At 34.5% G+C, this 27,426-nt stretch overlaps 1 protein-coding gene and 1 pseudogene across 4 annotated transcripts in view; one reads left to right on the top strand and one right to left on the bottom strand.

Annotated features, from left to right (window-relative positions):
* The window catches only part of LOC134243746 (acetyl-CoA carboxylase-like), a 36,991-nt gene extending 18,785 nt beyond the window's left edge, over positions 1-18,206 (bottom strand). The window contains exons 1-13 of one of the 4 annotated variants that reach the window (XM_062725985.1): positions 18,051-18,206; positions 17,626-17,789; positions 16,820-17,156; positions 12,603-12,673; positions 10,980-11,120; positions 6,923-7,051; positions 6,322-6,628; positions 4,587-4,687; positions 3,445-3,533; positions 2,985-3,106; positions 2,494-2,607; positions 1,606-1,719; positions 869-958 (exon numbers count right to left, since the gene is read on the bottom strand). In XM_062725985.1, the coding sequence (XP_062581969.1) occupies positions 869-958; positions 1,606-1,719; positions 2,494-2,607; positions 2,985-3,106; positions 3,445-3,533; positions 4,587-4,687; positions 6,322-6,628; positions 6,923-7,051; positions 10,980-11,120; positions 12,603-12,673; positions 16,820-17,156; positions 17,626-17,789; positions 18,051-18,206 (1,935 nt within the window). Of the gene's footprint in view, positions 1-868; positions 959-1,605; positions 1,720-2,493; positions 2,608-2,984; positions 3,107-3,444; positions 3,534-4,586; positions 4,688-5,095; positions 5,109-5,354; positions 5,406-6,321; positions 6,629-6,922; positions 7,052-9,681; positions 9,741-10,979; positions 11,121-12,602; positions 12,674-16,819; positions 17,157-17,625; positions 17,790-18,050 lie in introns of those variants that run through there. The other 3 variants (XM_062725986.1, XM_062725987.1, XM_062725988.1) reach the window with 3 other exon arrangements.
* Positions 18,207-20,308: 2,102 nt separating this feature from the next.
* Positions 20,309-22,299, top strand: LOC134243744 (E3 ubiquitin-protein ligase TRIM45-like; annotated as a pseudogene).
* Positions 22,300-27,426: the final 5,127 nt, after the last annotated feature.

The following is a 27,426-nucleotide window of genomic DNA, read 5'->3' as shown; positions in this document are numbered from 1 at the left end:
TGAATAGCTAAATTAATTGCAAAACATAATTTGAATTTCTTTTAAAAAGTCATAATCTATGTAAAAATGAAAGCTTCATTTTATTGACTCCATGGAATAAAAGAACCTGAAAATAAAGAAAATGAAAAGACTTTTCCCTCAAAAATTGTAGAACTTGGGTTCTCATGAATTTATGAAACTGTCATCATTTAATCAATTCCTGACACTGACTGCTTTGTTCTCACCTCTAAGGCAGCAGATCTGACCTGACACTGACTGCTTTGTTCTCACCTCTAAGGCAGCAGATCTGACCTGACACTGACTGCTTTGTTCTCACCTCTAAGGCAGCAGATCTGACCTGACACTGACTGCTTTGTTCTCACCTCTAAGGCAGCAGATCTGACCTGACACTGACTGCTTTGTTCTCACCTCTAAGGCAGCAGATCTGACCTGACTCTGACTGCTTTGTTCTCATCTCTAAGGCAGCAGATCTGACCTGACACTGACTGCTTTGTTCTCACCTCTAAGGCAGCAGATCTGACCTGACACTGACTGCTTTGTTCTCACCTCTAAGGCAGCAGATCTGACCTGACACTGACTGCTTTGTTCTCATCTCTAAGGCAGCAGATCTGACCTGACACTGACTACTTTGTTCTCACCTCTAAGGCAGCAGATCTGACCTGACACTGACTGCTTTGTTCTCACCTCTAAGGCAGCAGATCTGACCTGACTCTGACTGCTTTGTTCTCACCTCTAAGGCAGCAGATCTGACCTGACACTGACTGCTTTGTTCTCACCTCTAAGGCAGCAGATCTGACCTGACACTGACTGCTTTGTTCTCACCTCTAAGGCAGCAGATCTGACCTGACACTGACTGCTTTGTTCTCACCTCTAAGGCAGCAGATCTGACCAGGTTGTTAGTGTGCCAGAAGAATTCCTGTAGGATGTCATAAATGGCTGTCTCTGAATGGATGATTTTCTGACCTGACACAAATTAATGTTCACAATTAATAATAAAATATCTCCCTTAAACTCTACTATTTGTTCATACTTTCTATAGGCATTATATATATACATTATAAATTGGATTAGGCTGTTCAGGTTCTAAAATTACATGCATAATATATTTTCAGGTGCTAAAAAGATATACATGTAAGAGATTGATTTCTTGATGCTTAACAATAAATTAGTGGATTTTTACAATTTAATGTTCTAAGTTGTTGAAACTTTAAGTTGAATTGCTAAGAACCTTTAAAAGATAACAGATTTCTCTAAATTGTATCTCATTTTGTTGTTATCTGAAATAATTATAATTATATAAGTAATTTAATTTAAACTTAATTTTTATAAAATTTTCATACTGCAAAAGATATTTCAAAACAAACTCTACATAAAGAAACAAATTTGAATTCAAAAAAACTGCAAAAAAATTTTTAACCTTAAATTCTTACGTCATACAAGTAGTCCAAATAAGCCTTTCTCTTCTAAATACATGTACAAGAAAGTTTTACAATTGAACTAGAGGAAGAGACATATTAGTCTTTTTTACTTTCCAATTTTTTATTTTCTGTTGACTGACAAGGACACTTAATGTTAAAGATAGAGATCAGGAAAGATCCGCCACACCTGTAGATTTTCAGGATTGAACTCTGGTCCATACATATCAATGGCCGACAGAAAGATGGATTCCATCTGGTTATGTCTGAGTTCATAAGGGGGAGTGTGAGCTGCTATCAACACCTGGAAAGTTAATCCAAATCCAATTACACAGAATATACATAATACAAATGTATTATATTTAGTAAACGTACACATTTTGGAACAGAAATTGATAGGACTTTTAAACAATAAATTCACAGATTTTATTTAGCACATACTAAAGATTGTTCTTTTCATAATTTTTTACAGATATGTGCGATGATGTAACAAATAGCAATTTCAATACTTGAATTAGCTGACACTTTTGTGCAAAAACGCTAAAAAGAATTAACAAAAGCCAAATGTAATAAATCATAAAATAAAATGTATTGAAGTACTTTTTTATGGTAAAAATTTACACTTGATACGCTCACAAATTGTACATGGAAATTTTCAGAAAATACTTGTAAGGCATTTATGAGATTGATACGCATATAAAAATAATAAATATATAATCCACAATATTTTATATAAATGTACACATACACATTGTAATACCTGTCTATACTTAAACTGAGAGGGAAATTGGGAGATTCTGCATTGTTCAGTGTGGTGATTTTTCTAGTCAATGGAGTCCACGTCTACAGTCAGACCAGCATTTTCACAGTATCTAAATAAATATATCATGATCAAAATTTTTAAGAAGTTTATTGCCTGTGGAAAATTTTATTTTAAATCATTTGTGTATATTGCATCACCTAAAAGTATCTTTATCCACTCCTATGTTTTTCAAAGATCTAGGTGAGATTGATACTCATATAAAAATGAATATTTTGTATGATAATAATGACCGAGTTTATAACGGCATTGTAATACCTGTCTGGCCCTGAGAGCTACTTTAGCGTTCTCTGCATTATTCAGTGTGGTGAGCTCAGTCAGTATGGAAGCCAACTCATCTGTCAGACCCGCTTCTTTCTTGCAAAGGTGGTCCTATAATAAATAATCATAATGATTGCAATTATTTCTAGAAAATTTTGCCTCTTTGACCTCTTCACTAAAGTAATTCCAAAATCCTTTTTACACTGCTTTCTGAAATTTATAAAACATTTTCTTTAAGTATCAACATTTTTTAACTGGATTTAAATTATGCTTGAAGTAATTTACAGCCAGTATTTCAGCTACATTTGTAAATAAATAAGCTTAATATTGGTGAGAAAATTATATACCTTAATGGTAAGCCATAAAAAAAACAAATCAACCATATTTATTTAACTGAAAGCAATCTGTATCAAGGAAATGCTGCAGATATTTGAAATGTCAGCACTTTTAATTGAAAGAAAAAATATATCAAAGTCGACTATTCTTACGATGAGCATGGTGATGAGGATGTTTTTCTTCTGTACAGCCAGATGAGAGAAGATGCTACCAGCCACTGCAGACATGTCCTTGGTCTTAGATATCAGCTGAGCTATACACTTGTCATAGTGACCTGTCAAAAAAATCATTACCAGGTTTATTAGGTAAATTTTAAAATTAAAAGTTTTTCTCCCAATACTACCATATTTTGATTCACACAATGGCAAATTATGGTACTCAAAAAGTACTTAAATATGCTGGTATTAATTAAGTTGTATGCAAGGGCAGAAAATTTGGCTACTAAATATAAAAACATATAAATTGTAATACACTTTTTGAACTATTTTTTAAACAGTCAATGCAAAAAAATTAATATTACTTCATTTATAATTAAAGCAATGTTTTAATACACTTTAAAACCATTTTCCTTTTTGGAAGTGGGTGGGGGAGGATGGGTGACTATATTCTTACCATGTTGAAATTGGACCTCTACCCTGACGTACTGTTTTAGTAAGTCCTGTACCACACTCTTCATGTGACCTCGGATTCCATTCCGGTACCTACAATTCAGAGATAACACACATTTTAAACACTGGTGAATTTTCAAAGCACATATGGCGACGTTTTGATATAAGACTAGTCTTTTTTTCTTCAAAACTTTTTATTAATACAGTGTACTATGAATTGAACATATTTTCTGATTCTTATTCCTTCTAATTCTCTAAAAAAGTCAAGTGGGCTTCAGTACATATGTTTAGGACTGTAATTAATAATGAGTTATGATCATTATGGAAGCACATTCAAAGGAGAAAGAAAGGGGTAGGGGGTGAGAAAAGCAATACACAGACACAGACAAAAACCACAAAATATAAGATGCAGTTCCTGGAATTACACACACAGACAAATACAGAACATTAAGGCTGTGGTAACAAAAGGAATAGAAATGGGGTTAATGCCAGAAGGTCTATGAAGAGTGCAAAACAGTTCCATACAAGTTTTCAAGATTATTTGTCTCAGTAAGGGCCCCCTCCCACTAATCAATTAAAATGTTTACTAAAAAACTTGAAACTTAAAACAGTTTTAATGGACTGGTAATCTCTTTTGAAATATGTATAAATAAAGTATCAAGTGGGATTATGTATTTTGATTTTCAGATAATGCTCTTATTCAAGTTTAGAGGCATGCATATCTTATCTGACTATTTCTTTAACGAAAATGAAAAGAAAATTCAGAAATGTGCATGTACTGGACTTCAAGTTTATCTGTTCAGATCAAGTGTGAAAAAAAGTTTGAATGGTGACCAGAAATCTTAAAACCTTGTGATTCATCCTACTCACAACCCACTAGCATTACCCCTTAGATCCACTGTCAAAAGAAAATGTCACATGCGTTACACCAAGAACAATTATACACAAAATTCATTCCATTAAGCTTTATGATAGAACTGTCACATGCAAAAGGAAGAGGCATTCAATTTTTTGGTTCAATTATGAATCTGATATGGTTGGATTGACATGCATGCTTGTCAGAAGAAAATATACTCTCTGATATGCTTTACAAGAAATTTGGGACACTTGAGATTACCAAAGGTCAGTAATACTATGACCTCTAACCTCTGAACTAGTTGAACTATGCCCTGTGTTGTCATGAAGAAGTTTTCTCTCTCTGTTCTTCTTGTAAGAGTGGCAGCATGGCTGTCTATCACATTTGCAATCTAAAAGGAAGCATGTGAGCAAATAAACCTTAATTTAGTGGCAAAATATACAATTATATTTTAGTTTCATTTTAGTGGCAAAATAAACATTTTGATAAAGTAATTCTTTCAATATTTTAATTTGAAATTAAAACACTTTTTAGAGTTATCCCTTATTTGTAAATACACAATTTTTTTTTTTGGTTGTCTTTCTCTAATCAGAGAGAAGAATTGGTAAGCATGGTCTCTCTTTAATCATTTATCATTAATCATTAATTTCAAAATTTTATTTAAATATTTTTTTTGGCATGGCAGCATTTCAACAACAACAATAGAATTGATTACTTATTTTTACCTGTTGGCTGGGAAACTGACTGAGTACAGAAGTGATGTTACTGGAGTATGACTGAAGCTGTCACTAATTTTTACCTGTTGACTGGGGAACTGATGGAGTACAGTGATGATATTACTGGAGGATGACTGAAGCTGTTTCTGATTTTTACCTGTTGACTGGGGAACTGACTGAGTACAGAGGTGATATTACTGGAGTAAGACTGAAGCTGTCACTGATTTTTACCTTTGACCTGTTGACTGGGATATTACTGGAGTACTGAAGCTGTCACTGATTTTTACCTGTTGACAGAAGTGATGTTACTGGAGTATGACTGAAGCTGTCACTGATTTTTACCTGTTGACTGGGGAACTGACTGAGTACAGAGGTGATGTTACTGGAGTATGACTGAAGCTATCACTGATTTTTACCTGTTGACTGGGGAACTGACTGAATACAGAGGTGATGTTACTGGAGTATGACTGAAGCTGTCACTGATTTTTACCTGTTGACTGGGGAACTGACTGAGTACAGAGGTGATATTACTGGAGTATGACTGAAGCTGTTACTGATTTTTACCTGTTGACTGGGGAACTGACTGAGTACAGAGGTGATATTACTGGAGTATGACTGAAGCTGTCACTGATTTTTACCTGTTGACTGGGGAACTGACTGAGTACAGAGGTGATATTACTGGAGTATGACTGAAGCTGTCACTGATTTTTACCTGTTGACTGGGGAACTGACTGAGTACAGAGATGATATTACTGGAGTATGACTGAAGCTGTTACTGATTTTTACCTGTTGACTGGGGAACTGACTGAGTACAGAGGTGATGTTACTGGAGTATGACTGAAGCTGTTTTTTGATGGCTTTCTCCAACTGTGGTGAGGTGATATTACTGGAAATCACTGGCTGTTTTTTGATCCTACAAAATAAAATTAAATGTTTTCACTCACAATGGCCACAGATTTAAAGCTGCAAAATCTATTTATTCTCTAACAATAAGACACTTCGTGCTTGAAAATATTTACAACTATGAACATGCCATCATCAATCTCCTAAAAAATCAGAATTCACAATGATGTGAAGTTTTCCATAAAAATGCTTATTTCTGACTAATATTGAGGAAAAAATGAGCACGAAATGTAAATTCACATAACAGTCACCAAATGTAAATCATATCTAGTTGCTATCATTATCATGATATTTATAATGATATAATTTTTGTTAATTAAATTTCAAATCAAATAAATTGTTACAAAACACATTATGACTGAATCCTTCTTTTAAAATTACTGCTTCAATTATAAATTATTCATACCTGCAGTTCCAGTAGAGGCAGTGATGGGTCCCTCAGACACTTCATCAGTCTCTCTATGGAGGTCTGTAGTTTAGGTTTGAAGTAAGGATCAGGCAGTGTGTACCCGGCCAGGATGTTCTCTAGCTCGGCCCGCGTACTCTGGAAGATCTGGTGAAGCTTCTCCCCGTGGGTGGGCGGGGCCTGGGGTTGGGGGAGTGTCCCTTTGAAGCTCTGGGCCTGCTGGACACGACTGGGGTCATCAAGGTCAAGGTGGGCCACGATACTGCCCCCTTCCAACACCGCTCCCGGCCTCTTAACATAATGAACACTGAAACAAGAAAAATGTTGGTTAATTCTTAAATAAAAGCTTATGTTCTCTATACCTACTTCTTTTTCTGAGAATGAAATTTCATACATTGATTAAAAATTTTTAATTTCAGGTAAGTTAGTTTTGACTTTAATAATAGGCATAACTTATAAATTTTTAATCCCTAAAATGATCACTTCTGAACATTCTGCCAAAATATGGCTGAAATATTGCTGACTTCGTTAACAACAATCAATGAATTTGTAATAGCTTGTTTTCCATAACCAAAACAAGAAATTTGTAGACATCTTTTACCATCCATTTTCTGTGACCCTAAGTTCCATGACCATTTTCATGACTTCTATTTCAGCGTACACATCCCCAGCAAACACATGGCCTCCATCATCTATCATGTAGTTCAACAGCTTACCAGCAGACGGGGACCTTCATAGAAAACATAGACATTCTCAAATCATTCACATTCATGCATGAAAAAAAGACTATCTACTAAAGGTAATTTTTCAATTTTATTTGTGTAATCTTTGAATCTAACAAGAGATATCTGTCTTTTAATACATCTGTGTCTGAGGAGTTTTAAAATAGAGCCAAAATATTTGGATGCAGTCACAAAAAATACCTTGTATCAATTTATTATTTTAAATATTTTATACCTGATATTATTAATTCTAAATATGCATTTCATAGTCCCAGTTTCTGTGATGTTACATTTCTTAACTAATTAGGTCTTTCCAACTTTCTCTGGAAAGACCTATTGATTTTCTTCTGTTTTTTTTTTTCTTTTTTATTATTTTTCCGCCGTGTGATTTTGAGTTTCAAGATTTATCGAAAAGATTTTTAGTCGACAAGAATGTACTCCGTAAAAGATTTTAGCAGTTGACCCTGCGTATACTGATTTTTACCACTGAGCTTTGACCCCTTTCGGAGTTACGACCCCTTTCGCAATAAAAGCTTGTTATCGCTACTCCTCCGAAACCGTAAACCGCAGAGAATCCAAACCTTTATTAATGTGTACGACTGATTTAGAAGACTCTTCAATCAAACATTGCGAAAGGATTCGTAAACTCCTATAATGAATTATTGCCCCTGAATGTTTGCGATGTTTACGAATATCAAGAACTTTTCTAAAACGACAAATCGTAGAGACATGGGGCCAACTGCAAAAGATTTCTTGACCTCTGACTTTAAAATCTAGGTCAAGGTCAAAGGTCAAGGTCATTCAAAATATGTAAAATTAAGCATTTTTTATAGCTCTTTTGTTCTTAGCCAAATTCTAAACTTCTTTGCATTTTTAGTATGTACTCTTAAAACCATTTCAGAGATTCCATGCTTGTCCCTTAAGATTGAACCCTATAAAAGTTAGTGCCCCTTTCATTGTAAACCCTTGTTATCGCTACTCCTCCGAAACCGTAAACCGTAGAGGTATAAAACCTTCAACAATGTCTGCGACTAATTAAGTACACTTCTCATTCTATTGATGCGAAAGAATTCGTAAACATTTAAAGTAGTTATTGCCCCTGGCAGTTTATGATGTTTAGAAAGAACTAAAAACTTCTTAACGACAAGTCGTAAGGACATGGGCCCAACTGCATGAGATCTTCTGACCTTTGACCTTGAATATAAGGTCAAGGTCAAAGGTCAAGGTCATTGGGAAAGTATCGAAATTGCTTATTTACGGGCTTTTGGTTCAAATGACCTTGACCTTTGACCTTGATATTTGACCTTTGACCTTGACCTTTCTCAAAAGTTTAAAAAGATATATTCATTTTCTTTACCTAGATTAGATTCAGCTTCAAGTGTAAAACTCAAGTTTATAAAAGTGTTGTTTGTTGGTTGTTTTTTTTTTTTTGCATGACCTTGACCTTTGACCTTGATGAATGACCTTGACCTTTGGCCCATAGGTCACATTCAAGCTTAAGTATGTGGAGGTACTTATAATTCTCACGTCAACAAATACTTATATAATCCCCTCCCCCTCCCCTGATTTCTCTAAAAAAAAAAAATCAATAGCGGCATAGAAATTTTTTCTACAACTCAAAGGAAATAAAAGATCAAGATAAAATTCAGTTCAGCATGTAGAAGACACCTCAAAGAAAGTGCTCTGAGAGTTTTACGGTGAGTCTCTTAAGTACAATTAAATTCTAGTGAATATCGGCGAAATCTACATTTTTTTCTGTCTGAAATTTAATTGTTTCTGGGTATAAAAAATAATTTAAGCTTGTATTGGCCATTTCTTCGATTGTTGTTAATATCACTCGATTCTCCTGCTCCAATACGATATTTCGATACTAAATATTCTTGCTTTCTTTAGTATGTGGAATTTATTTCAATTTTATTTAGATTTAATATTAATGAAATGAATCTCGAAAATAGCAATTTTTCCTGTCAAATAAATTTCCACGCTCTGAATGACACGTTTTTTTTTCCCTGAGATGCATTTTTCAAGTTTAATTTATGCTGGTAACTATGAATTCAATTCAAATAGAAATGATTATTAAATCATACCTATGAGTTTACCATATCTGTCAAAACGCACGCGGCCTTTTTCAAATACATAAATTGCTACGCAACCTCAAATGCATGTATCCCCGTTAAAAGCAATATCATAATTGTAATCAGACAATATCCCTTACATATTAACTCGAAAACAATCTCATTACAACTCACATATACAACCAGGAGCTTGTCAGAAGTTTGTTAAGTGGATCTCTTTGACTGGTCAATGAATCAAGGAAATTCCGGTAACTTTAACTCGACTATAATACAAGACAATTTCAACGGAACCCGTGTAGTGGTTAGAGCGCTCGAACTGCTAATCAGAGGGTCCAGGGATCGATTATGTTGGAGCACATCATGATTTTTTTTTTTTCATTTTTTTTTTTTTTTTTTTTTTTTTTGTTGTTTTTCTATTCTTTTTTTCAACCCAAATGACACGGAAACACTTAAAAAGCTGGAAAGACCTCTTATTGTTCTTTGAACAATAAGTCTCCTAGTTTCTTTAGAAGTTTTTGATTTTGTACCAGAGTTTTCTCCCTTTACACAGTTTCCTATTATACCTGAGTTTGGTAGGATCATTCTCCTTATGAAGTACACAGGTCTTGTTTCCTATAGTAATCCTGTAACTGTTTTATACAATTCTCCTTATGAAGGACACAGGTTTTGTTTCCTATAGTAATCCTGTAACTGTTTTATACAATACCTGAGTTTGGTAGGATCATTCTCCTTATGAAGGACACAGGTCTTGTTTCCTATAGTAATCCTGTAACTGTTTTATACAATACCTGAGTTTGGTAGGATCATTCTCCTTATGAAGGACACAGGTCTTGTTTCCTATAGTAGTAATCCTGTAACTGTTTTATACAATACCTGAGTTTGGTAGGATCATTCTCCTTATGAAGTACACAGGTCTTGTTTCCTATAGTAATCCTGTAACTGTTTTATACAATACCTGAGTTTGGTAGGATCATTCTCCTTATGAAAGACACAGGTCTTGTTTCCTAAAGTAATCCTGTAGCTGTTTAATACAATTCCTGAGTTTGGTAGGATCATTCTTATGAAGGACACAGGTTTGGTTTCCTATAGTAATCCTGTAACTGTTTTATACAATACCTGAGTTTGGTAGGATCATTCTCCTTATGAAGGACACAGGTCTTGTTTCCTATAGTAATCCTGTAACTGTTTTATACAATACCTGAGTTTGGTAGGATCATTCTCCTTATGAAGGACACAGGTCTTGTTTCCTATACATGTAGTAATCCTGTAACTGTTTTATACAATACCTGAGTTTGGTAGGATCATTCTCCTTATGAAGGACACAGGTCTTGTTTCCTATAGTAATACTGTAACTGTTTTATACAATACCTGAGTTTGGTAGAATCATTCTCCTTATGAAGGACACAGGTCTTGTTTCCTAATAGTAATCCTGTAACTGTTTTATACAATACCTGAGTTTGGTAGGGTCATTCTTCTTATGAAGGACACAGGTCTTGTTTCCTATAGTAATCCTGTAGCTGTTTTATACAATACCTGAGTTTGGTAGGATCATTCTCCTTATGAAGTACACAAGTTTTGTTTCCTATCGTAATCATGTAACTGTGTTATACAATACCTGAGTTTGGTAGGATCATTCTCCTTATGAAGTACACAGGTCTTGTTTCCTATAGTAATCCTGTAGCTGTTTTATACAATTCCTGAGTTTGGTTGGATCATTCTCCTTATGTAGTACACAGGTCTTGTTTCCTATAGTAATCTTGTAGCTGTTTTATACAATACCTGAGTTTGGTAGGATCATTCTCCTTATGAAGTACACAGGTCTTGTTTCCTATAGTAATCCTGTAGCTGTTTTATACAATACCTGAGTTTGGTAGGATCATTCTCCTTATGAAGTACACAGGTTTTGTTTCCTATCGTTATCCTGTAGCTGCTTACTTGGTCCTTCATGTAAGTAGTGAAGCTGGCTCCATCAAACGAAATTAACAAACCTCCATCACTTAGTCTGTAAACAAAATTAAGTATTGTAAATCAACTTTTATTTGTGTGCGAGAAATTTTCACTAGGTTTGCGAAAGCCTCATCATTAAGAATTTTTCTCACCATGAACTGGACCTTAAAGTCTCTTTGTCTATTAACAATAGATAAAACAAGAAATCTGTGAGCCAAAGCTCACTAGCAATACCCCCGCTCTGATGTAAATAAGCACTATCATGTTAAAATACACAAGTTCAATTACAGGCAGATGCACAGAAAAATATGAAGTTGACATCAGATTCATATCAAAATAAATACCACCATATGGTATACCTCAACAAAGAGTGTAATAAGATTTCAAGCATCCGCTATAAATAGCTAATGAGAAAACTGCGACAAAGATTTGTAATGTATGAAACGGACAGACGCACAGGCAAACAGGATATTAATATCCGAGATGAGCAAAAATATATCCCACCATATGGCATGCCTCATAGAAGATTGTGTTAAAATTTCAAGCATCTATGATGAGTAGTTGCTGAGAAAACTGCGACGAAAATTTGTTATGTATGAAATGGACAGACGCACAGACAAACAGGAAGTTGACATCAGATTTATAAATAAATGTATCCAACCATATGGCATGCCTCAGAGAAGATTGTGTTAAAATTTCAAGCATCTACGTTGAGTAGTTGCTGAGAAAACTTCGACAAAAATTTTTTATGTATGAAATGGACAGATGCACAGACAAACAGGAAGTTGAAATGGGATTTGAACAAAAATGTATCCCACCATATGGTGTGCCTCAGAGAAGATTGTGTTAAAACTTCAAGCATCTACGTTCAGTCGTTGCTGAGAAAACTTCGACCAAAATTTGTTATGTGTGAAATGGACAGACGCACAGACAAACAGGAAGTTGACATCATGACATGGGATTTGAACAAAAATGTATCCCACCATATGGCATGCGTCAGAGAAGATTGTGTTAAAATTTCAAGCATCTACGTTTAGTAGTTGCTGAGAAAACTTCGACGAAAATTTGTTATGTGTGAAATGGACAGACGCACACACAAACAGGAAGTTGACATGGGATTTGAACGAAAATGTATCCCACCATATGGCATGCATCAGAGAAGATTGTGTTAAAATTTCAAGCATCTGCGATGAGTAGTTGCTGAGAAAACTGCAACGAAAATTTGTTTCGGACGGACACACAGCTAGACAGACAGACAGACGGACAGACACACAAGGGTAAAACAGTATACCTCCTGCTCCGAAGACTTGATTGCAAAAATTTATCATTGAAAACTAGTTTACCCACAGTTAATTGCAATATAAAGTTGCTGCAAGTTAAAATTGGTTTACAGTTACTGTATTAAATATTCTACAATTGAAAGTTTCTGTAACTTTCATATTTTTTCCCTTAAATACAGATTCTTTATCATTTATTTCAATGCTTGAGATATCACACATTTACAATCTGAATAACCAAACTGCTCTCTTGAAATCACCTGTGTGCCTCCACTTCCAGCATGGAGTCATTCATACAAATAAAGTAGTTGTTTGGCCCTGTCTTCACCACCTAGAAAAAATAAACAACAAAAATGGAATTCATAAGTATTTAATAACAAGAGGTCCATGGGCCACATCGCTCACCTGAGAAGCTTTGACCATGCTGTTCTTTAGTAGATTTGCCCTTTGTAAAAAATTTTGTGACCCCAACCTACCCCACTGATCATAATGTACTCAATTTGAAATCTACACTCTCCCAGAACGCTTCCATTTAAGTTTCAGCTTTTCCGGCCCAGTGGATCTTGAGAAGAAGATTTTTAAAGATTTTTCCTATATATTTCTATGTAAAACCTTGATTCCCCTGTGGCCCCGCCCTACACCTCGGGGGTCATGATTTGAGCTATTTATATAGATTCTACACTATCCCAGAATGCTTCCGCATAAGTTTCAGCTTTTCTGGCCCAGTGGTTCTTGAGAAGAAGATTTTTAAAGATTTTTCCTACATAGTTCTGTGTAAAAATTGATTCTCCATAGTGACCCTACCCCGGGGGTCATAATTTGAACAATTTAGAATCTACACTACCCCAGGATGATTTCACATAAGTTCCAGTTTTTCAGGCCCAGTGGTTCTTGAGAAGAAGATTTTTAAATGACCCCACCCTATTTTTGTTTTTTTTTTATTATCTCCCCTTGTGAGGGGACTTGGCCCAATGGCATCATTTTAACCATTTATATTCCCTTCACCCATGGATGCTTTGTACCAAGTTTGGTCAAAATTGGCCCAGTGGTTCTTGAGAAGTCTAAAATGTGCGAAGTTTACAGACAGACGGACAGCTAGACAGACGGATGGACAGACGGACAAAATGCGATTAGAAAGCTCACTTGAGCTTCGGCTCAGGTGAGCTAAAAAAAAGTTGTCAAAAGCATTATTTTTCACACTTACTGAACAGTGTTGAATTCTGATCAGAATTTATTTGATGTACAATTTATTTTCTATTGTACAGTATTCAAATTGATAAAAGTACAACCTAACATTCACAAAGAACTTTATTTGGTAATAACCAATATTTGCCCCCCAAATCAAACTTTGATGGAGATATATTTAATTAAGTTCTTAAACAGGGGAGAATATGCTGACTTCAAAGCACTGAATTTTGAATATTTTCATAATTAATGACGCCATATGTACATAATGACGTCACAAACATGACATAAATTTCATTTTTTTATGAATTTTACAGAAAAATGTACATATTTTGTCGATATTTTGAGTAAATGTCACCAAGCGCATGTGTGTTCAGGATCAATATTTTAATATAATGTGTATAATGATAATATCAATGAAATATGTCAATATTGTTCCTGAACAAACTTGCGCTCTATAAATTTTAAAGCTAAAATTGTTGAAATTTTGTCCATTTTGTCCTCTTTCTGAAAAAGGATATAGAATCGGACTAGTTTGTGACATCATAAAATCAAAAATTGTGAATACACTGCTTTGACACTATAATATTTTCTGTTAATTCATATTTCTCATACAATTTATTGAATTCAGCACATTTCAGGAAGTTTTCAAAATATGACTTTTGTGGGGGCAAATACATGTATATGTAATATACCGCATATAGTTCTTTCTCATTAAAGCCCGAGATAATAAGCACCGCCCTCAGATTTACCTGGTCTGTATCTCCCCGTCAATCAAATAATTTAAGGTCCATCATTGGGTACTTGAAATTGATTGACATTTAGCTACTTGTCCCTGTGTATATCTCTTTTGACCTTGTTTGACACGCGTCGCCATCATCAAATTAACTTTCGGTCTTCTAATGTTTACCGCTAAATCACAATCGTAAACAATTTCAGCTTGATTATAATTAATCAATTATCTGTTTTACAAACATCTCTGTGAGTCATTGTATTTCAATTAAGGGGGGACCTATGTCCGAAAAGTCTTTGTGTGAAATTTTCAAAACTTTGACATTTCTTTTCTGACCACTTGATCTTAATTTTTAGGTATTAAAAACAATACCTTTATATGCTTATTTTTACACAGGAGCATGTGCAAAAACAGTGTGAAATGCTAAAAATAGATTATTTCCAGAAGTTATTGTTCTACTCTAAATATACGCTAAAAAGAACCAAAAATGTCAAACCACATTCGAAATCAACCTGTATTTAATTTATATGACTTGTATCTTTAAAATGAAGGCAAATTCATTGTAATTCATCTCGCATAAAAAATTATACAGGAGCACAATGTAAGTTTCACCCCGTTTTTCTTGTCGTAATTTTTACAATTCCGACATGTATAACAGGTAATATCTTAAAAAGTCTTTGTGTGAAAATGTGGTAATTCATATTTTTTTAAGAAATGACCCCTTTCTTTATTTTAACGAGGAAAAAAGTATACCTTTATGATAAAATAAACGCGAAATATAACCTTTTCTGTTATTTTCGCACTCTTTGGTCATAAATAATGACCTTACTGCACTAAAAAAAAGGTAAGTTAGCATTGACAAACTTCTAAATATAAAACTATTTTGCAAAAAACGAGTATTTTGTTTTGATAAGAAATAATTTAAACATATATACTCTTTTTTTCTTCATTCTTATCATTCTGCCCCCCCCCCCCCCTCTCCGTCAACAACCAACACCTAATAGGAATGACTTTATACAATAAAATCTACATACACTAAAAATCAATAAGTAAAAATAGGTACAAGTACATTTCCTTTTTTTTTAGTTTTATCCAGAAAATACAATTAATGGTAATCATGAAATTTAACATATCTCCCTAATTTAAGCCGCTGTCTTTGCTGAATTTTATCTTACATTTTTTGCATTTTTATATCAGCATATCATAGAGGTATTTCTTCACAACAGAAATTTTTATGAATTTTCAACCAAAGGAAGAGAAATCTGATATTAACAAACTCCATACATGAAATAAAACTGTTTTAAATGATGAAAAAAAATCTTTTTGTACAATGTGTGCGTTTTTGATTAATAACAATGTTACGCCTATAATCACAGTTGCAAAAGTCAGCGGGAAAAAACAAACGTCGCTATTGTGACGTCATATAACGCTGCTTTGACGTCGAACGACATAGGTCCCTCCTTAAATAAATCAAGATTGTGTATATTTTTATTAATGAAAATTGCAAAGGTGAATGAAAACTTGTTTTCACTTGTAAAAATTAAGAATGATTCTTGTTTTCAAACGCAGCGAAAAATTACGATGAAAATTAAGGAGAAACTAAGCTGATAACACTTTTTGCATGTAATGATTAATTAAGGATGAAAACAAAATATCTGATAAGAAACAACCTTATCTGGTCAAGAATTAAAGTATTAAGATTCGTGGGTTGCATTTTTACCTTCGTTCGAGGTCACAGGTGTAAAAAATAGTTTTGAAAGAAATGCATATGAAAGCAAGAATTTAATATTTTGTTTACAGTTTTTTTTATTATAACCTAAATTAACTTAAAATACACACATACTAGTATGAAATTTAACTTTACAAAACCATCGTTATCGTGATTTTTTCACAATAGGTTACAGAATGTACAATTGCTTAAAATTGGACCACGCGACTTTTGATACACAGTAAACAACAAGTAACTGTTACTAATTGACATGATTCCATAATGATTATTTTTTTCTACAAAGAACCCAAGTCGTTGTTGTTGTACATGTGACGTACAACATACAGTAGATTTTTACAAAAGTCGGTCTGCGAGATATCTTCTTGTCTGATATGAAATATAAGTCTGAAATTACAAAATTTTACAATTATCATTAACTACTATTGATATTTTTTTTATTTACGATGTCAAATTCTCCTAATTTTATAATGAACAGTAGACCATCAAGCTGTACAGGTACATTGTAATACACAAGGACTTCCTGTGTATACTGTTTGTGTATAGGGATTAGCGCTTCCCACGGTCTGCACGACCGTCAATGCCTCGGGGTACCATGCAAGTAAAATTTAGTCCCTCCCCTTACCTGAGAAAACCGTACGGTTAAAAATCTCGGCCTTTAACTGAAAATCAAACTTAGTATAAATATTCAAACAAGTCCTTCCCTTGACCTTACCATTACATTATAATTGTTCCCTTTGCTTACAACATTACATTCAGGAAATCTAAATTTCTCATTCACAGAAAATCAAACTTGGTAATAATGCTCAAACAAGTCCTGTCCTTGACCTTACCTTGACGTTATACTTGATCCCCTCACTGATGAACTCCACGTCCACGTGGTTTTTGAGCGACGTAGCCGGCAGGATCTGTCCGCGCTCCAGTGAGGTCTGGAACATCTGGAAGCACTCCTGGATCTGGTGGTCCCCAATATGGAGCGCTCCGGATATCACGCCCAGCATGACGTCTGGCTTCTCAGCCTGGACGTTCTCAGATATCAACTTGTCCAGCCAGCCCGTCGTTATCTTGTTGTTCTGGTATTCCTCGGTCTCGAAGAGTTTGATGAGGTATTCTACCGTGGTTCTGAAGTCTCCACGGATTGAGAGCTCCTTCAGCGCCACCACCAAATTCCTGTAATTTGTTAAAAATGAAGTTAAAGAAATGCTTCCTTCCTAACATTTTCTATTTAATAAGCTTACTATTTATTAGCCTTGTAAATCATTAAATCTTCCTAATAAAGAATTTCTCATATATTTCAGATAGAAAAAGTTAAATCAATGGAGAAAATAAATTCAAAATTCAGGGATAATATTTTGACTCTGATAAAGCAAGTATCTAACTCAGAACAAATAATACAATCAATTTGAAAATTTTTTTGTTACAAGATAATTACATAATATCAGACAATATCCTGAATCCCACTACCCCCTCCCAATTAGTAGCCCTAACCTTTCCCCCTCCCTAGATATTGCTTGACATAACAATAAATGCAATCAATTTCAAAATATTTGTTACAAAATATTGTGATATCAAGCAATATCTGGAATTCCCTAGTCCCTCTTCTTCAATTTCCCTTACCCCCATCCCTATAAATACTCACTCTCTGGCGTCCTCCCTGTTCTCTCCCCAGGAGAAGCAGTGTCCAAACTGAGAGTCAGCGTACTCATGTAGTCCCCCCGTGGCAGACACACTGAAGTACCCCCACACGTTCTTACTGCTGCGGAAATTCAACTCCTGGACAGTCCCAGAACTAGGCTTAAATCCCTGCAAAAGGAGAATTTTAATATGGTATATGATTATTGTACTGTATATAATATAAATTATTAAGTTCATGATAAGGGATTCTACAATGATGAAAAGGAATATTTATCCTGGCCATCAAACCAAAATGTATTGTAGCACAAAGAAGGGAATTAACATTAAGTTTACTCTTTAAGGGAAACAACTCAATTTTCTGATGAATGGATTGAGTTTTCCTTCTCATTTTGCTGCAACAAATTTTGATGTCTTTTTACAGAATCTTACTTCGTCAGGGTTTTCGCTGGTGATTCTGGCTGCTATGACATGGCCCCGGGGTCGGGGGTGTATGGAGGGGTTAGAGAAATCAATAGGACTGTCCCCCCACGTATCCACTTCATACAGCTGTCTGATGTCCTTCAACCGGTACAGCGGCAGACCCATAGCAATCTGTAATACACAAAATATACACTTATAAATATGGTATTATGCAACTTTATTTATGCAACGACTGCAAATAACATTTTCTTTTTCATCAATAAGTGTCTGGATAAAAATTGCCAAAGTTCCACTAAGTCTTCTAAAATTCATGTGAACTATTAAATGAAAATTCCGAAACCTTATTGCATATCTAACTAATCAAAGTACAGAAAGCACTCATGGGAGTTGAACATGGTGTTAAATATAATCTTTGATCGGGAGGTTAAGTGAGTGAACAATATTATTATTTCAAATACAGACAACTGTTTCCGATTTTTTGAGTTGCAACAATCTTGAGAAAGACATTCAGAGACATTGAATAGCAAAAAAAAATGCAGGGGCCATAATGCTTGCCTGCCTACATTAGTCCTTTTCTATACCCCCTGCTTGAAAAGCAGGAGGGTATATATTACTGTAAAATCACATATTTTCGTGGGGTCAAAATTTCGTGGTTTGAGGAAAAAATGTTGGTTCGTGGGGATTTAATTTCGTGGATTAAAAATTTTTTAGTAGTTGTGCACATGAGAATTTACATTTCGTGGTTGATATAAATTCGTTGGTCTCTTCATAGCATGAAAACAACGAAAATTAAACCCCCACAAAAATTAGTGATTTCACAGTAATCGGGATTTCCGTCTATCTGTTTGTTACGCTTTAGGTATACCCATCTCTTATCCGCAACTCTTATAATACCACTGAACGAAAGTTTCATAGAATCTTTAATACATACTGCCGTTGTGCACCTTCTATTACTTTTCATTCTACACATATTTTGGGTTTCCCATTGCCAAACATTGACACTGCCATTATATTTATATTAGAGGCGGTTGATAATTTATATAATTCACTGCTCACAGTCTTCAAATATGTAATTATTTAAAAAATATATACTTCATTTTGTTGTTTTTAAAAATTGATTTTACGAAAACATCAGTGTCCTTTTTTGGTTTTTAACTTTTATAACAGAGAACAAGATTTACCGCTTTTGGCAGGTGATACTGCTGATTTAGTAATAAATACGTATGTTTCCTAAAGTTTTTATGCATAAATGAATTCATTTAAACCAAGGAAATGTTCATGAAAAGTTTGAATAAATTCTGAGAACCGATAGGAAAGAAATTGCTAAAAATCTGGGACCGTCGGGCGTTGGGACGACTAGATTTACCGCTTGCCGTTAGTATGTAGCTTTGTCGATCGTATCTTTTTCAGTGTTTGACGCCACATAAAAAATGAGTTCCATTACGAAAAACTTTAGAGGTTTTTTTATAATTTAGTTTTACTTTGAACGAAATCTAATATTCAAAGTAAGATTACGTTATCATTATTACATCTAATTACATTTCAATATATGAAAATTAGATCAATTCAGGAGAAAATGACATGAACTATTTGTGGCGGATGTTTATGTATGTTTTCTGTTGAATATCATCGGAGAAAATCAGCTGACACAGTAGCCTCGCTTTCGGCTCTATATAATCAACACAAATTAATGCGCATGTTAAATACGTGATGACCATGGGAGATTGAACATAGTTCAACTCCCAAAAATGATTAGGCTACTGTGTAAAATGTAAGAGGAGTTCAGGGAAGAAAAGTGACAGACCAATGAACGGACAGCTAGATGGACAGACAGACATGAGTAACAAGAACATACTGCAATTTCCTAAATATAGTTTGTGTCAGTTGGATATATATATATATATTGCAGCAATATAGTTTTGGTGCTTATAGACACTGAAAAATGTAAACATAAGGCATAATTTTCTTGAAGCGCTAGCACGCTTCATGAAATATGCCTAAGTGACAAGTCTGTGTGATTTTTCACACACCAATAATTCACACTAAATTTAAAAACATTCCTTAAATATATACATAGACTTATATTAACAATGGGTGATGTCATGGAAGTTTTTTAATGGAGGTATAAAGAATGTTTGCGAGCGCTGGCAAACGTTCGCTCTGTTAAACAGGCCTCAGGTATGGGTATTTAAATATATATTTATCTCTATTTTAACCAGGAAGTAAATACAGATCTTGTTCAAGTCTCGACTGAAATCTCATTGACAATCCAAAGTCTAGCTGTCAACAATGTCGTTTGTCGGTCATTCATAAAAGCTGTAAGTACATGTATAATAAAGGTCATTTAATCTCATTTAAATCAACTTTTAAATTTTATATGAATGATGGAATAAAAACCAAGAAAAAATTTATTTAGCAAATTGAATGAATAATTATATCACTTTTGACATGTTTACAAATAATATCTGTTTTTCCCCAATTCTAAAACAAATATAGATTAGAACATATGTATACTAACAACATACAATCCTATTTTTTCAGATGGCGTTTTCTAAAATTGATATTCCCCGCTGGGCCCAGCACTTTTTAGAGTGTGGCATTGAAGACTGTGAAAGAAACTGCGAGTTCTACTGCAACCCTTGTCATCAAAGATTGTGTAAACAATGCAGCGAGGAACATCTGAAAAGTCCAGAAAACAAGAACCATGAGGTGGTCCTTTACCAGCAACGTAAACAACAACTTCCTGTGGAAAAATGCAAGATCTACCCCACTAAAGATGTGGACATGCTCTGTGAAGAATGCCAGGTTCCACTATGTTCTAAATGTGCTACGATGGGAGACCACGAAAGGCATAAATTTGTTGATCTTGAAGCAGTCTACGCAGAAAAATTTGCACTCTTCCAACAGGAAATTTCCAAAATTCACGAGTATTTTCTCCCCACATCACAAGATTTACAGAAAGAAATTAAAAAAGATTCCTCAGAAATCAAACACATCATGGACAACATCAGAACATCCATGAAGACTGAAGGTGAGTCCCTGAAAAGTTTGGTGGACACAGTCATATCTGAGAACATGAAGCAGTTAGACCAGATAGAGCATTCACTGTTAGAAGATCTAATTTCCCAAGACAGGACCGTGGATGATTACATCACTTATCTTAATACCCTTGTGAAAGAGCTTCACAGATGCCTGTCCCCCACAGAGCCAAAGAAATTAATGTCTGAGAAGAAACCAAAGATCCAACCCATACCAGAGACAACAAAACCAGTCATACCAGGATTTACTGCTGGTCAATACAGCAATAGTGATGTCACCAAATTACTTGGAAAAATACATGTCCCCAACACTAAAGCAGAGAAGAGAGAAATAAGGCCCATTGAAAGTGTCTACAATACAGCAATGAATCCTATGAATAAACAGATGAAAGAAGACAGGAAGAAATCTGACGAGAAACAAACAATGTCTCTATCTGCCTCTGTCACCAAGGTCAGGGAGTTCAATGTACCAGGTGTTGATAATGTATACCATGTATCACTAGATCACCCAGACAGACTCTGGATCAGTGACAAAAAGGGTAATATTGTCCAAACAGATCTACAGGGGAATGTGATACAGAAGATAAAAACCAATGGTGGACTTGGTTACCACACGGTGACACAGGACAGGGATCTGATCTTTACAGACAGATACAAGAAAGTCATCAATAGGATAACACAGGATAATAATATCACTGAATTCATTAAAACTGGAAACTGGAGTCCACTCAGCATACACTCCTCCCACATCAATGGGGACTTACTGGTGGGGATGACGTGTAAAGTCACCAGGTACAACAAGACAGGAAAAGAACTACAGAACATACAGTGGGATAACAAAGGGCAGGGTCTGTATAATAATCACCATGCTACATAACAGAAAACATCAATGGAGATATCTGTACATCAGACCTTCTTAATAGGGCAGTAGTGGTGGTGAATAAATCAGGACAACACAGGTTCTCCTACACAGGTCAGGGGTCAGAGTTCGATCCCTTTGGAATTGTACTGATATCCTCGGTCACATCCTGGTGTGTGATTATAACAGTGAGACTGTTCACCTCCTTGATCAGGACGGTCAGTTCTTGTCTCTATTACTCACACAACAACAAGGGGTAGAGGATCCCCTTAGTGTGTGTGTGGATGATGAGAACAATCTCTATGTAGGACAATATAACACCAACACACTGACAGTGTACAAGTATCTACTAGAGGTGTAACAATACAGCAATACATCGATACGTATTATCGCAAGGTCTCATGATACGCATATCGTATCGCCATGTATGTATCGTGATACAGTACAAGTTAATGTTCTTTGTCTTATTTTAAAATTCTTTATCAACCGCGTTCAATGTTGCTATTCGAAAATTGTACGGCTGCTAGCAGAAATAAATATGTTGAAAACTCTTAGAACAAGTTGTAAAACAGTGAAATTAAGACCCCAAATCAAGATAATCTCTGAAAAGTCCAGGTGCACGGAACAAGTAAGATATTTCTATAGATGTTGTCATGTGTAATTTGCAGAATAGCCCTTTAATAATTTAGAATTAGTAAAATTTCCGAAGCCTGTACCAAATCTCAAGTCAATAAATACCCAGTTTTTATGCTTTTTTAAATCATCTATTATTCAGATTGTGGGTATTTTGGTATTTAAAGATGCGTCAATCTATAATAATACTTAGAAATAATTTTTAAAAATTGAAAAGTGAATATTAAAAGAGATTTTGGATAAAAACACGATTTTTTAAAGTTACGGTTGCTATCAGGGTCTTAGCAAATATTGCACCGGTTAATAACTGAAAACATTGCACCGGCTGCTATTTGAAAATTTTCCTTATAACCAGATATATGAAACAAACTTATGGCAGCAAATGTCTATAAATCTACATTTTTAATATCCCAAATTGCCTGTGAAATAAGATGTCTATATACAGTATGCAGTTGACTTTTACCATCTTAACTCAGGGGTGTAACTTCGATTTTGAAAAGGGGGGGGTAGAAAAATTCAAATCTATTTTTAAAAAGGCTGACACGGAAAAAAGGAAAATTGTCAAACTTCTTTCAGTAACATTTTTTCTCACGCGCAACCGCCTACCCCTGTTTGACTATGCTGCAATAAAAAAAGGGGGGGGGGCTTTAGTGAAAATTTTCAATATAGTAAAAGTTATGCTTGGAATATAGTCAACAGGTCTTTCAATGAACATTTTAGAAAGTAAAGGTTATGCTTGGAACAAAATGTGGAGGGGAGGGGGGGGGGGGCGGGGGCGCGTCTGTAACTCGAATGTATTGTACTTTTGCAAAGTAGAGCTGATCTTCGAAAAGGATTGCTACACAAATAAAAAGAAAGCTTTACGTAATGACCCGTAAATCAATTTGATATAGCATATAATATATATTTACAATCAATTACAATCATTTCTTTAAAACCTTTCTTAAGTTAGAGTTTTGGGGGATTGTTGTAGCCTACATGTATACTTAAACATGTATAATATCTAGTAAAGTTATAGTACAGTGTATAAGCTTTGTCAAATATTTCTAATTCCATATTTCTTTTTCGAAGTACGGTGATGCATTGGTTTGTTAAACGACTAACATGCAATATTCAAAACATCACCCCCCCTCTCCCCAGTAGGCTTTTAAGAGTTCTTTAAATTATATATATAGGTAAGAAAGACAAGCCACCGCCCCCCCCCCCCCCCCGCCACGAAAGAAAGCGTGGTGTTTATATTAATGTTTTCCACTTCTTTTTACTGTCGAATTTCTTATAAATTGACTTATATATTTTCATTGAATTTGTACCTGAGTAAGTATCGACGTTGGACAGCAAAACTTTATAACTTTATGTGAGCTTTATTCATTTTTCAATTCATATTTTTTTAAAATCAGATATGGAGATTGCTAATTTGTAGGTTTATGTTTGGATATATAGAGGTGGGTTGCATAAATATTTGAGACAAATAATCTCTCGTGGTTTGTGTATCGATAATTATGATTTTTAAAAATTCCGATTCGTAAATTCAATCAATTTGGAATAATAACATAGCTGGAATATAATAAATTGAGTGGTTACATGATTTAATGGCTTACACAAGACAGGTGTGTGTGTGTGTGTGCATATGTCATAGAAGTCGGAAGCAAATTGAAAGATGGGGCTACACCTGGTCCAATAAAAAAAAGATTAGCCCAAGTTTTCGGTGCCTATATTATGTCTGTATCTTTGCAAAAAAAAAGTGTGAAGGCTTAGCCTCCCCCTGTTTCAAAGCCAATGTGTACAGGGGTACATGTACATGTACATGTACATGCCATACATATGTACAAACTCTACTACAATGTATTTACAATATACATTATAAATATACGATAAATTTGTCATTATATGCATGATGGAAAGTAACATACACGACAAGTCAATCATTTAGAAAGAATGTAAGGTGTATATATAGTTTTCTTAAGGAACTATATTAATTGCATAAATATGTAAATTGAGGATGTGATTTTAATTTATGAAATTTGAAAACAAACCTATTCAAATAGTAACTGGTGCCGTTGTCTAATAGTAGCCGTAACACAAGATTCTCCTAATAAAAACGCTCTAGCTTGTAAAAAACCCATCAAAGCGGACAATGATATAAAATAACCAATAATATTTACAAATACACAACGAACTGTCGATTCATTTTTATCAAATATCTAAAACTTTTGACGCAATTTTAATATATTTCTTACGTGCATGTAAATGTGTCCAACACTTTCGACAGTTTTCGTCATATATATCAGTAATTCTTCAATTCATTAAAATTCTAAATATACATGTTAGTTTCAAAATGTATGTAACGTTCCGTAAGGGTGAAATACCAAGCGGATAAGTTTTAATAATTGAATTATTGACCATTTTGTTGAGCCAGCGAAGAAAAATACTTACAATTTCGTCCATTTTTTCCACTAGCAACCGCTCATTTTTCAGATAGCAGTAATGAACGCGCAATTTTTTCTGATAGCAACCGTTTAGGTACTACACCGTGTATATGCCCTCCTCTAAATAACTTTGATTTTGGGTCTCAAGATAGTTTTCTTTAATATTTTCTATAACTGTAGAGGTTAACAAGCAAGAATACTTAAAGATACCATAAATTTGACTGTTGACAGCTGTATCATGATACATGTTGTATCGCAAGACCATATCGTGATATGTATTGTATCGTTAGATAGCTTGCGATACTCAGGCCTAGTATCTACAGTGAAAAATAACATTGCAGTTACATGTGTCCTTTTCTTTTATACAACCATTCTGTGTGTTTATATGTCATTACACAGTTATAACATTTTCATTGTTAAACAAGTAGACATTTTGGATTGTGTGTATCAATGGTAAATTGGAAATTAATTGTTTTGATTTACACAATAACTGATAAGTTTGAAAAGACACTATAGTTTGAAAATAATCTAAATGCTAAATTATTTAACAAATAACAAATTTGCTAATTCGTAAATTCAAATGATATTTATAGTCAATTTTTATTCTGAATAATTTAACAGTTGATAAATATATATAGGTCTACTGGGTATTGTTCGGTTTACATATTGATGTGTATAATTTGGGAACAATCTTTATATAGCGTTTATATCTTAAACCTGTTCTCTTGATTCCTAACATGCACATTGTCGTATAGTAAACTGTTTTATTTAATATGTAATGTACATTGGTTCTACATTTATAAAAATAACGTATTGTCATGGCACAACATAGTACAATTTTGAAGTTGTTTGATACTAATATGATAAGTTGTAATAACAAGAGGCCCAGGGGCCACAGAGCTCACCTGAGCATATCGGCTTGGAAAAAGCACCACATATCAGATTAGAACTGAAAGTTTACTGAGGTGATGGTGGGGAGGGGTGTCTTATTTTTAACCCCTAGGGATTCATGTATTTGAAACTAAATCCTACACACTATACCTTAGGATGATTCCATATAAATATCACTAATCATGGCTTTGAAGTACTTAAAAAGAAGATTTTCAAACATTGGTTTCACAGGATACATGTATCCCTATGTAAAACTAGGGTTGGCCATTTTAGCCCCACCCTTGCCCCAGGGGTCATGATTTGAACAAACTTGAATCTACACTACCTCAGGATGATTCCACACCAGTTTCATTTTTCTTGGCCTTGTGGTTCTGGGGAAGAGAAGAAGAATTTTCCTATATATTCCTATGGTTAACTTGGATTTGCCTATTTTGGCCCCACCCTTGCCCTTAGGGTCATGATTTGAACAAATGTGAATCTACACTACCTGAGGATGATTCCACATGAGTTTCATCTTTCCTGGCCCAATGGTTCTTGAGAAGAAGATTTTTCCTATATATTCCTATGTAAAATTTTGTTCACCCATTTTGGCCCCACCATAGCCCTGGGGATCATGATTTGAACAAACTTGAATCTACACTACATGAGGATGATTCCACATGAGTTTCACTTTTCCCGGCCCAGTGGTTCTGGAGAAGAAGATTTTTTAAAATTTTTCCAATATTTTAGTAAAACTTGGGTCAGCCATTTTGGCCCCCCCTTGCCCCCGGGGGCATGATTTGAACAAGAATTTACCCAAAAATCCTGATTTTGGGCCCAGAAATTTGAAATTATGAAAAAGGGGTTAGAAAATATGTTTTGGGTTATTATCAACATAGAGCATTGACACATTTCACATGTGCCCTTTTTTCAAAACCGGATATTATGATGTCATACTAAATTTAAACCGCAGCATGGTTCGAGGTTTTCCGGAAAATTGCTGAATTTTACACAATAAGTGTGAATTTCACATAAGCACAGTCGTTACCACAAAATATTGAAACAGAAAAATAATTATAACTGTTGGCAATTGATTTCCAATGAAAATATTTTGCGGTAAAAAGTGTCTCATGGGGAAAAAAAAAAAAAAAAGTCAACGCGGGAAAAATGCGATGATCATGAACCATCATATTTGTTTTGTCTTTTATACAAACTTTAAAGGATCAATTGGAAAGGGTTTTAAAATTGATTATGTAAGTAGATAGACACTAATATCACGCAAAGAGGAAATTGTCAACTGAGGCACCGATAGACACGTCTGAAATAGTTAAAATATTGTTTTCACAAGTGAGCTATTCCATTAGTTGGAAACACAAATTTAAACGGGGGAATTATGGAAAAAATGTAAATTGCCCAGCTGATAGCAAAAACTTGTTATTATTAAAAAAAAAAATCATAATCATAGATGGTAAACCCGAAATACATCGGATTTTTTAAAAATACGGTTTTATTTTTATAGTAAAAAATTATGCTACAGTTCCCATTTCAGCGGTCGTCAT

Source organism: Saccostrea cucullata, unplaced genomic scaffold (assembly GCF_032062105.1).
Source record: "Saccostrea cucullata isolate Sc308-1 unplaced genomic scaffold, CSIRO_AGI_Scuc_v1 ctg2379, whole genome shotgun sequence".
NCBI classification, from domain to species: domain Eukaryota; kingdom Metazoa; phylum Mollusca; class Bivalvia; order Ostreida; family Ostreidae; genus Saccostrea; species Saccostrea cuccullata.
This window is presented reverse-complemented; position numbering and strand designations above follow the sequence as displayed.